Source organism: Salvelinus alpinus, chromosome 22 (assembly GCF_045679555.1).
Source record: "Salvelinus alpinus chromosome 22, SLU_Salpinus.1, whole genome shotgun sequence".
NCBI classification, from domain to species: Eukaryota; Metazoa; Chordata; class Actinopteri; order Salmoniformes; family Salmonidae; genus Salvelinus; species Salvelinus alpinus.
The window spans coordinates 5541713-5554515 of record NC_092107.1 but is presented as its reverse complement, the minus strand read 5'-3'; the positions used below and the strand labels follow the sequence as shown (position 1 = coordinate 5554515).

At 45.4% G+C, this 12803-nt stretch overlaps 1 protein-coding gene across 5 annotated transcripts in view; it reads right to left on the bottom strand.

Moving 5' to 3' along the window:
* The window catches only part of LOC139548865 (BCAS3 microtubule associated cell migration factor-like), a 325394-nt gene that overhangs the window by 228134 nt on the left and 84457 nt on the right, over window positions 1–12803 (bottom strand). For all 5 annotated transcript variants that reach the window (XM_071358768.1, XM_071358769.1, XM_071358765.1 and 2 more), the window contains exon 16: window positions 5638–5788. In XM_071358768.1, the coding sequence (XP_071214869.1) occupies window positions 5638–5788 (151 nt within the window). The remainder of the gene's footprint in view (window positions 1–5637; window positions 5789–12803) is intronic.

The following is a 12803-nucleotide window of genomic DNA, read 5'->3' as shown; positions in this document are numbered from 1 at the left end:
AGAAAACATTTACAGAAGCCTAAGTCATTGGGGGGTTTAGCTCTACCAAATTTTCAGACATACTATTGGGCTGCAAATTTCAGAGCCCTTCTATACTGGCTGCAGACTGATCCTACTGGCCCTAGACCACTCTGGGTCCAGATGGAGTCTGAATCGTGTAAACCTGCTGCACTTTCTTCTGTGTTGTGCATGTCTCTCCCAGTGTCCCTTGGCAAAAGGTGTGTCAACCCAATTGTAAAGCAGTCTCTTAAAATTTGGAATCAGTTCCGTTTAGCCTTTAGCCTCCGAGGCTTTTCTTTATAAGGCCCAATTAATCAGAACATTTTATTTCCTCCATCTTTGAATGATGGGGCTTTTGCCATCTGGCACTCACTAGGCCTCTCCTCACTAGCCCAATTATTCTTTGATGATACATTTGCCTCTTTTGCTCAGCTACAGGAACAGTTCAACCTCCCCCAATCCCACTTTTTCCGCTATCTCCAGACTAGGAACTTTGTCAGAGCTAACACACCTGCATTTCCCCATAGGCCTGCAAATACAGCTATAGAGAGCATCTTTGAGCTGAAGAAGCTTCCTAGGGACGCAATTTCAGATGTATATGCAATCATTCATGACTTACAGAACCCCTCTTTGGTGCCTTTAAAGACTCGATGGGGAAAGGATTTGGGGGAGGAACTTGGGGAAGACACCTGGGAATCTGTGCTGCGCAGGGTGCATTCGTCCTCTTTTAGCACTAGACACAGCCTCATTCAATTCAAGGTGGTTAACCGTATCCACTGGTCCGGGGCCAAACTTGGAAGAATATTCTCTGATTTTGATCCTACCTGTGTCAGATGTAAAATGGAACCAGCCACACACTGTTGCATATGTTTTGGGGCTGTCATATACTGTCAGGTTTCTGGGAATTAATATTTAAATGTTTCTCTGATATATATGACACTGTTATAGATCCGGCTCCCCTTACAGCCCTTTTTGGAGTACTGCCCATAGGTACCCCCTGTCAAGAATCCAGTTGGACACTGTTGCTTATACAACTCTTTTAGCTAGATGGCCAATACTACAGAACTGGAAGATGGCAGCTCCCCCATCTTATAAATATTGGGTGAGAGATGTGTTGTGCTCTCTGAAACTAGAAAAAATTCAATTCAATTCACGTGGGAACTCCAAACTGTTAATGAGGCTTGGGCTCCATTCCGGTTTTACTTTAAACAGTCCATCCTCTGATGGCATTCATATTAAAACAAAAATAAGTCTGTATTTGACCCCCCTGTGACTTAAGGGTTGGATGAGCATTTCTTTGTGTTATTTCTGGGGTGGGGGCATTCAAGTAGATGTGCTTATTGATTGTGACCTACAGATGCCTTGTTCATCTTGCCCGATCAGAGACTAAAATGTGAGCTTGTTTTTTATTTTAAAATGTTGTTCACGCCTACATAAAATGATTATTTCATTTTTTTATTTTAAAGCATTGTAAACTTTTTATCTTTGGTCCAGTGGAGTGTCTGTCTGTAGCTATGTCTGTGAGTGGTTGCATTTCTCCACCCCTATCCCTTGACTGTTTACAGGAACAATGGTGAGGTGTTTGCGCTGTCCCTGTACTATAGATTGCCCTTTAACCTTTGTAGCCTTCTGGCTGGTGTGTTTAACTTGTCTAAAGTATGGTATCTTTAACGCTTTTTAAAAATATTTTTTTTAATGTATTATTTGTATTTTTTTCTAGTTGAGTATATTATTTATATTGCTTTGTGTTGTCTTGTGTGTGTAAAACTTAATAAAGAGTTTTCAAAATATATATATATATAAAAAAATATATATATATAAATTGACAGTGACCAAAATCGAACTCCTGTTGCAAATATTTAGTTAATTCACTAATAATAAGGCTTGTGTCAACGTGCCCGGACATGCATGCAATTAGCAAGCTAGCTGGCTCGTTGCCCAAAATGTGACCTGTTAGCAAAGATTACGATAACTAATCCTTTAATCTGTGGTGTTCGCTAGCTATCTATATTAGCTACTATTCTAGCTAGCTGGCTAGATAAACATAGTGCAGAGATATCAGATAGGAGGAGCTAATCGTCAACGTAGCTAGCTAACGGTAGCTGGTTATAATTTTGAACATGCACCATTTTGGGCAACGAGCCATCTTCCTTACAGTGTAAAGTTAGCGATTTACTGGTGTGCCAATCTGACCAGCCACAATCGTATCCATAAATTGACAGTTGATAGTCGGATTAGATTGTTGTCGCAATAGGGAAAGGAGGAAGTGTTTTAAAATGCCTAAATAAATGTTGCCAATAGGTTTAGCTACGTAAGAATCTTCCTGCATGTTTACGGACCAAGAAAGCTGTAGATCAGCGTGTGTGTGTGCGTTCTCAATCAAACAGAACGTGCATAGTTTCTTAATCTCTTTTCCTACCCTCACTCTCTTTGTTAGATATTACATGCATTAATAGCTTGGTAGCAAATTTTGTTGCCATTGACCTAGTTATCATAGGAGCAGAAGGCAAATAGGCCGTTTGTCATCTGTAGCAACATAGACTCAGCCAAAACGAGCTCAATAACTCACTGCATGCACACATTCCTATTGAGTATGTATTCACCTGTATTGTGAGTATGCCTACACCATCTTCATTTGCCCAGTTAATCAAGAGATTTACCATTCAAATAAAAGTATTATCATTATGTTGTTAAGTATTAAGATTGTTTATACCAAAGTCAAATCTATTGTTTGATTTTAAAATTGATGCATTAATGCATACATGTCCGGGAAATTTTGTCATCCAAATTTTCAAATGTAACGATACTGAATATCAGCCATCCACCTACTTAACACCCAAAAATCGGTATCGGCCCTAAAAAATCCATATCGGTCGTTCTCTGTTAGGAATGACTGGTCAGGTCCCTTAGGAGAACATAAAGTAGGTTGGCATAGCACGGGTACTCTGTGTGGAACAAAGACAGTGGTGGCTTCCTCCAGGATCACTCTGCGGGACAGAACAAAGACAGTGGTGGCTTCCTCCAGGATCACTCTGCAGGGCAGAACAAAGACAGTGGTGGCTTCCTCCAGGATCACTCTGCGGGGCAGAACAAAGACAGTGGTGGCTTCCTCCAGGATCACTCTGCGGGGCAGAACAAAGACAGTGGTGGCTTCCTCCAGGATCACTCTGCGGGCCAGAACAAAGACAGTGGTGGCTTCCTCCAGGATCACTCTGCGGGCCAGAACAAAGACAGTGGTGGCTTCCTCCAGGAGCACTCTGCAGGGCAGAACAAAGACAGTGGTGGCTTCCTCCAGGAGCACTCTGCGGGCCAGAACAAAGACAGTGGTGGCTTCCTCCAGGAGCACTCTGCGGGCCAGAACAAAGACAGTGGTGGCTTCCTCCAGGATCACTCTGCGGGGCAGAACAAAGACAGTGGTGGCTTCCTCCAGGATCACTCTGCGGGGCAGAACAAAGACAGTGGTGGCTTCCTCCAGGATCACTCTGCGGGGCAGAACAAAGACAGTGGTGGCTTCCTCCAGGAGCACTCTGCAGGGCAGAACAAAGACAGTGGTGGCTTCCTCCAGGATCACTCTGCGGGGCAGAACAAAGACAGTGGTGGCTTCCTCCAGGATCACTCTGCGGGGCAGAACAAAGACAGTGGTGGCTTCCTCCAGGAGCACTCTGCAGGGCAGAACAAAGACAGTGGTGGCTTCCTCCAGGATCACTCTGCGGGGCAGAACAAAGACAGTGGTGGCTTCCTCCAGGATCACTCTGCGGGCCAGAACAAAGACAGTGGTGGCTTCCTCCAGGATCACTCTGCAGGACAGAACAAAGACAGTGGTGGCTTCCTCCAGGAGCACTCTGCAGGACAGAACAAAGACAGTGGTGGCTTCCTCCAGGAGCACTCTGCGGGGCAGAACAAAGACAGTGGTGGCTTCCTCCAGGAGCACTCTGCAGGGCAGAACAAAGACAGTGGTGGCTTCCTCCAGGATCACTCTGCGGGGCAGAACAAAGACAGTGGTGGCTTCCTCCAGGATCACTCTGCGGGGCAGAACAAAGACAGTGGTGGCTTCCTCCAGGATCACTCTGCGGGGCAATGGGGTGTGTGTGTGATGCACTGGAGTGCGTTGCAGACAGACAGGCCATGAGAGAATGTAGGTTAACCAGCTGGTGTGTTGCTCTGCCACTCTGCCAACGGGTATCTGCTCACACAGGTGTAAATACAGCTGCCGGATTTCCCGTTCGCACGCACACACAGCCGGCTACGCAGACAAACAGATGGTGCCTGGATACTCCTGCACAAGTCTGTGTGAACGCACTTGATATCACCCCTCACTTCAAGGGCCCAACCTGCCGCCTGTGTGTGTGTGTGTGTGTGTGTGTGTGTGTGTGTGTGTGTGTGTGTGTGTGTGTGTGTGTGTGTGTGTGTGTGTGTGTGTGTGTGTGTGTGTGTGTGTGTGTGTGTGTGTGTGTGTGTGCATTCAGGGGGTCTGGTGCAGGGCAGGAGAGGGATGCACAGCTGCCTGTCTAGCTTCATTAGCTCGCCCCTGACGTCCTCTCTCTGTTGCGGAAGGACAGACAGATGGGAGTTAAGGATGGACGGACAGCTATGTTTAATGTACAGGTTTGACTTGAGTAGGACAGGAGCATTATTGTTTTAGTGACTTTGCTGTTGTTTTTACTTGAATTGATAGAGTAGAGAGGAGACCTGGTGAAAAGGTTGTACATGTCTATTTGAGAGTGAAAGGATAATGGCACACTGACTGACAGACTGACAGAGAGACAGACAGAAAGCAGCCGATCAGTTTTAATTCAAAACATTTCAACTAGCCAGTTCAGGAGTTATCCTCCAGAAGGATGACCTGCCAGTTATACTCTCAAATCTCTCCTTTCTACCTACTGTGTTTTGCTAAGTAGGGCATTATGCAAAAAAATAGGTTTTCCTTTCACCATAAAACAAATCCCTTGTAATAATCGTGCAGATGAATCAAACTAATGATGGCGTGTTTCTAACCACCAGTCTCAGATGTCTAGTGTCTTTATACAGAACTGAAGTGATCTAATATCATTGGGAAGAAACCCCAGTAGCCTGCTGCTTCCATCATTACAACATGTCCCATTCAAACATGACAGGAAAATGACATTTAAATGAAAATATTAAAATCCAGCCATAATTGTGATGCCACCTGTATGTAAATGAAGTTCACAAGGTGCAGTCTCTCTCCTCTGACTCACCGCCTCTTAAAACTACAGACTTAGTTATAGCGTGACTGACCAAGGGAGAGGAGCAGGAGAGGACACATTGACACGCAACAGATACTGCCTGAGAGAGACACACACTGGGAAATGTTTCCATAGAGACATGTAGCTATACTGTAGTGTAGCTGTACATAGAGACAGACTGGCAACAGACTCCAAACAAGGCTGGATATAATATCATGTGGAGGTTTCTTGCAAATCAAATGGGTTCATAACAGATACAGATGAACAGCAAACATGGAACATGATCAATGGCGGTGGCCAAAGGAGGACAGACTGAGTCGTAAAGGCTACTTCAGATCAATAGTAGTGAGTAGTTAGATGGGACAGAATGTGAATGGAACAGTCTTGGTATACAGTAACAACACATGGCTGGATGCAGGGCAGGAAGACTCACCCGGAGCGCTTGGTCATGGTGCCCAGGGTCATGGGCTGTTTGATCTGTGCCAGGGGCAGCACTATGGTGAGGCTGGGCAGAGGGGACAGACGAGGGTTACCCATGTTGTTGTTGGTGAAGTTGTTGTACGACTCCTGGCTGGTGAGTTTAGCTGCACAGAGAGAGAGAAAAGATTTTATACAAGTCCTATTTTATAGTCCAAGTCTAATACTCTGAAAGTAACCATGCAAAACTTCAATGTTTGATGAAACATACATCCTGAAGTCCCCCCCCCCACACACACACACACACCTGGGGTCCAAGGCCTTGTAGGAGCCGTGGCCCTGATTGGAGGTAACCAGCTAAAGATGCGGCGCCTCAGAGCCACTAGTACCCAGCAGTCAGTTAATCAGACCTAATCAACAGGACTCACACACACCTCTCTCATCTGAGTGGAGCCCAAGATAAACACAATCAGGCCACGTCAAAGGGCACCACATCTAACGGCCTTAAAGAGCTACATGAGAGAGGGAGCATGTTGTTTGAGAATGGCATAAACACACACACAAAGACTTGATGCTTGCTCACTGCAGGCTTAGTTGACTTCGATAATGTGTCCCTTGCTCTCTCAAACTGTGCAAATGAATTACATTTAAGAACTAATTGCACATATGAAAGCAGTAATGTAGAATACATTCATTCCTATGAGTGTAACTGTTGCATGTTTATTTGTATTTCACCTTTATTTAACCAGGTAGGCCAGTTGAAAACAAGTTCTCATTTACAACTGCGACCTGGCCATTTAAAGCAAAGCAGTGTGACAAAAACAACAACACAGAGTTGCACATGGAATAAACAAATGTACAGTCAATAACACAATAGAAAAATCAATATACAGTGTGTGCAGATGTAGTAAGATTAGGGAGGTAAGGCAATAAATAGGCCATAGTGGCGAAATAATTACAATTTAGCATTAATACTGGAGTGATAGATGTGCAGATGATGTGCAAGTAGAGATACTGGGGTGCAAAACAGCAAAAAAATAACAATATGGGGATGAGGTAGTTGGGTGGGCTATTTACAGATGGGCTGTGTACAGGTGCAGTGATCAGTTAACTGCTCTGACAGCTGATGCTTATAGTGAGGGAGATATAAGACTCCAGCTTCAATGACTTTTGCAATTCGTTCCAGTCATTAGCAGCAGAGAATTGGAAGACGGCCAAACGAGGTGTTGGCTTTGGGGATGACCAGTAAAATATACCTGCTGGAGTGTGTGCTAGGGGTGGGTGTTGCTATGGTGACCAGTGAGCTGAAATAAGGCGGGGTTTTACATAGCAAAGACTTATAGATGACCTGGAGCCAGTGGGTTTGGCGACGGGTATGTGGCGAAGGCCAGCCAACAAGAGCATACAGGTTGCAGTGGTGGGTAGTATATGGGGCTTTAGTGACAAAATGGATGGCACTGTGATAGACTACATCCAATTTGTTGAGTAGTGTTGGAGGCTATTTTGTAAATGACATCGCCGAAGTCAAGGATCGGAAGGATAGTCAGTTTTACGAGGGTATGTTTGGCAGCATGAGTGAAGGAGGCTTTGTTGCGAAATAGGAAGCCGATTCTAGATTTAATTTTGGATTGGAGATGCTTAATGTGAGTCTGGAAGGAGAGTTTACAGTCTAACCAGACACCTAGGTATTTGTAGCTGTCCACATATTCTAAGTCAGAACCGTGCAGAGTAGTGATGCTAGTCGGAGTAGTGATGCCAGTCTATTAGGTGTACATTAAATGTACGAGACATTTTTACAGTGAAAACCAATGTCTCAGGCAGGTTCTTATGTCCACCACACCATACCTGGTTTCACCAACGTCTCAGGCAGGTTCTTATGTCCACCACACCATACCTGGTTTCACCAACATCTCAGGCAGGTTCTTATGTCCACCACACCATACCTGGTTTCACCAACGTCTCAGGCAGGTTCTTATGTCCACCACACCATACCTGGTTTCACCAACGTCTCAGGCAGGTTCTTATGTCCACCACACCATACCTGGTTTCACCAACGTCTCAGGCAGGTTCTTATGTCCACCACACCATACCTGGTTTCACCAACGTCTCAGGCAGGTTCTTATGTCCACCACACCATACCTGGTTTCACCAACGTCTCAGGCAGGTTCTTATGTCCACCACACCACACCTGGTTTCACCAACATCTCAGGCAGGTTCTTATGTCCACCACACCATACCTGGTTTCACCAACATCTCAGGCAGGTTCTTATGTCCACCACACCATACCTGGTTTCACCAACATCTCAGGCGGGTTCTTATGTCCACCACACCATACCTGGTTTCACCAACGTCTCAGGCAGGTTCTTATGTCCACCACACCATACCTGGTTTCACCAACGTCTCAGGCAGGTTCTTATGTCCACCACACCATACCTGGTTTCACCAACGTCTCAGGCAGGTTCTTATGTCCACCACACCATACCTGGTTTCACCAACGTCTCAGGCAGGTTCTTATGTCCACCACACCATACCTGGTATCACCAACGTCTCAGGCAGGTTCTTATGTCCACCACACCATACCTGGTTTCACCAACGTCTCAGGCAGGTTCTTCTGTCCACCACACCATACCTGGTTTCACCAACGTCTCAGGCAGGTTCTTATGTCCACCACACCATACCTGGTATCACCAACGTCTCAGGCAGGTTCTTATGTCCACCACACCATACCTGGTTTCACCAACGTCTCAGGCAGGTTCTTATGTCCACCACACCATACCTGGTTTCACCAACGTCTCAGGCAGGTTCTTATGTCCACCACACCATACCTGGTTTCACCAACGTCTCATGAGACACTATTTCATGATCCACAGAATATATTCCTTTGAAGTTGTACAGTGAATATAATATGAAGTGCCACCTTCAGCTGTAGTAAATATGTAGGTCATCTGAGCAGAACGGAAAACACTCTGCGTGATGGTTGACCTGATCATAACTCTCAACATTAGTTCCATATAATTCTTAAATCACAATAACTTGTTCAATATAAATAATACTCATTCACTAAAGACAATAAGGGGAACAGGATTTACCATTTTCTCCATAAGCTCTACGCTCCATCACGACACACTTCAACTTAGAATATACTATTATGTATTTTACAATACAATCTGTGGTCTTACAAAGATTCAAGTTTAAGTGCTACCGCAGAAAAACAGCATAACCTTCAGCACCAAATCTCAATGATCTTTATCTGAATGTTTTCCTTTCTCCATTGTTGCATCTGAAAGGCGACAACCATTGAGTTTATAAGCATAACGGGGGGGGGGGGGGATGGACAAAGAGACAAAAGAAAACAAGCTACAAAAACAGCACAATGAAGAAGGAGAGGGTTGGGATTATTATTGGAATCAAAGCAGTGATGGGAGAAGGAGGTTTAGATCATTAAAGTGTTTCTCTGTGTTTCATTAGTGGGGCCAAATAATGTCTTTGTGTTAATCCAAAGAGACCATTTAGATGTGGAGGCCCAGCAATACAGCAGGGCCTTTGGAGAGCAGGACGTTATACAAACTTTGTTTGCATCCCAAATGGAGCCCAATTCCCTTTATAGTACACTACTTTTAACCAGGCCTCATGGGGCTCTGGTCTAAAGTAGTGCACTATGTAGGGAATAGGGTGCCACTTGGAATGCAGGCCTCCTCCTCGCTTGGCCTCGGAGCCTCTCCGTCTCTCCAACCCGACAGAGAGAAACAGTGGCCCTGGGCTCTCAAGGGCCCTTCACATTTCAAAAGCACTACACCCCCAGCGCAGCCACCTTTTGTGTGGAAGAGCAGGAAAACATAAGAGGAATTTGAACAGGAAGCAGCCTGTAAAGCCATAATGGTGCTACAGCTGGCCTAAATGTAGGAGAGGAGGAAGAAAAAAATCTTAATGAATTTAGCATCCTTCCAACAGGACACTTCAACCTGCCGCTCTCTCTTTCCAAATCTTTTTCTTCTCTCTGTCTCTCTCCCCCCTCTCCCTCTCTCAATCGTTCTCTCTCTCTCTGTGTCTGCGTGCACCACATTAACCCCCTCACCCCTGACAAACCAAAGAGGAACAGGTGTAGTTGACTTTGGTGGAGCTACCGTGGCTGTTAACTGGACCACTACACCCGCCCCCTCACATATCCCCCCTCCGTTATTCAATCCAAGGATCTAAGAGGCCAAACTCTTCAGAGGCCAGTCAGTGAGGAGAGGACAGGGATGAATGGAAAGTGGTGAAAACCATGCATGGGCAGAAGACGATATCCTCAACACATCCTGGATATCTGCTTGTCTGAGGGGGAGAGAGAGGAGAGTGTCTGGCAGAGAGATAGCTAGCCTAGCGAGGGAGCGAGATGGGGCCATGATTTGATTAATGACTGGGGCGTGATGTGCCTGAGCACTGATACATGACAGCCCCATGGAAAGAAGATCCATCAATGCAAATCCACCCGGGCCAGTCCAGCCAAGGCTCCCACCAGAGGTCAGCATGTCACCTGACCCGGCCTGCTCTCTCTATCACTCCCTCACTAAATCTCCCTTCAGAGTTTACTTAGCTCCCTCTATATCTACGTCTTTCCCTCCATGCTTTTCTACATCCCTCCCTCTCTCTACCTCTATCCTTCCATCCTCCTCTACATCCCTCTCTCCCTCCCGTTCCGAACCAATTTGCATCCTCATCTAAACAGCGTCTCTCCGTCTCTCGGTTTCCCTCTCGGCCCTGTCACAGATATCTCGCTTTTGCTGCCCGATTTGCATCCGATGCACACAAGAAATGAGCTTGGCCGTTTCCGAGAAGAAAAAAAAGTGTCTAGACTTTGCAGCTGTTGACAAATATTTTCATGTTGAATTTGAATTGTTTGCACGCGGACTTGACTGTGAAAAAGCAAGTAGAGCAAAGAGGAGCACTCAGAGAGAGAGAGAGACAGATGGAGAGAAAGCAGTGGATGCTCAGCTAGGGAATACTTTGATCTACACAGAGTGTATAAACATTAGTAACACCTGACAGGTTAAATAAAGATTGTTAAGGCTTGAGACAATTAAAACATGGATTGTGAATTGGAAAGACAAAAGATTTAAGTGTCTTTGAACAGGGTATGGTAGTAGGTGCCAGGTGCACCAGTTTGAGTGTGTCAAGAACTGCAACGCTGATGGGTTTTTCAAGCTCATCAGTTTCCTGTGTGTATCAAGAATGGTGCACCACCCAAAAGGACATCTAGCCAACTTGACACAACTGTGGGAAGCATTGGAGTCAACATGGGCCAGCATCCCTGTGGAACGTTTGACACCTTGTTAGAATCTGTGCCCCGGAAAATTTAGGCTGTTCAGAGGGCAAAAGGGGGTGCAACTAAATATTTGGAAGGTGTTCCTAATGTTTTGTACACCTAGTGTATACCGTTTTATCCATTCATGCCTTCCTTGCTTGTCCAAGTTTCCCAGGCATGTTATAATAAAGAGGGAAGTTGGGAGGGAGTGAGGGAGGGGTGGGGGCACAGGAGGTAGGGATTAAAGTGAAGGAGAGAAAGGGGGGGGATGAGGAGAGAGGAACAATAGCTACTCTGCAGAGCTGAAGTTTTGTTGTCACGTCAAACCAGCCCTGCGATGGCAATTCCCCAAACTATCATTATTAAAATACTAACTCCCAGGGAAGGAAGGAAGGACAGAAGAAAGAGAGAGAGAAAGAAAGGAGGAGTAGAAAGACAAAAAGGGGATCCCAGATGACAAAGTGAAAACAAATTAGAAGAACCCTTATAAAACACAGATGCTGCAAAGAAAATAAACTTCACAAGATTTACTGTTTTCCCAAAGTATCATAAAAATACATTTGTGGAAAAGCCATCAGAGTGAGTCGCAGGTAAAGACGGAGCACCGGAGCAGGGCCAAGGCTTCTCCCGTCACCATCCTCCTCGGTTTCCTCGCTTTTACAGTCTCTACCTGCCTGCTATGTTAAGGCTGCTATATAGGCGAGGGGAGCTCAAGCCAACCGGTGTGAAAATGGCCTTTCCACAAACCATCCATGATGGAAGTTTGTTTTGGGAGACGTAATTTGGGACACTCATGGGACCGTTAATAAAAAATATACAGTGCATTCGTAAAGTATTCAGACCCCTTCACTTTTTCCACATTTTGTTATGTTTGAGCCTTATCCTAAAATGGATTACATACATTTTTTCCCTCATTAATCTACACACAATACTGCATAATGACAAAGCAAAAACAGGGTTATAGACATTTTTGAAAATGTATAACAAATAAAAAAACAAATATCACACAAGTATTCAGACCCTTTACTCAGTAGTTTGTTGAAGCACCTTTGGCAGCGATTACAGCCCCCAGCCTCTTCTTGGGTATGACGCTACAAGCTTGGCACACCTTTATTTGGGGAATTTCTCCCATTCTTCTCTGCAGATCCTCTCAAGCTCTGGCAAGTTGTCTGGGGAGCGTCGCTGCACAGCCATTTTCAGGTCTCTGCAGAGATGTTCGATCGGGTTCAAGTCCGGGCTCTGGCTGGGCCACTCAAGGACATTCAGAGACTTGTCCCGAAGCCACTCATGTGTTGTCTTGGCTGTGCCCATAAGGTCATTGTTCTGTTGGAAGGTGAACCTTCGCCCCAGTCTGAGGTCCTGAGCGCTCTGGAGCAGGTTTTCATCAAGGATCTCTGTACTTTGCTCCATTCATCAATCCTGACTAGTCTCCCACTCCCTGCCACTGAAAAAGATCTCCACAGCTTGATGCTGCCACCACCAGAGAACGAGAGAAAGCAATACAAGAGAGTGGTGGAGGGAGAGAAAAAGCAATACCAGAGATTGTGGTGGAGGTTGAGATGGGGAGAACAAGAGAGCCATGGTAGAGGGTCTGGATGTGAATGTCTATCTGCAGGGCTGATCAATGGGCCTGGGCCCTCCACAGCTATGTGTCTGTGATCAACGGGACCAGGCAGGCAGTAACGGGATTATGTCCATGTAGTTCAGAGGTAACCAGCCAGGAACCTCTCAAACATACATTACCAGTCAAAGTTTGGACACACCTACCATTTCAAGGTTTTTTTCTTTATTTTTTATTCTACATTGTGGAAAATTGTTAAGACAACAAAACTATGAATTAACACACATGGAATCATGTACTGTAGTAACCAAAAAAGTGTTAAACAAATCAAATGATG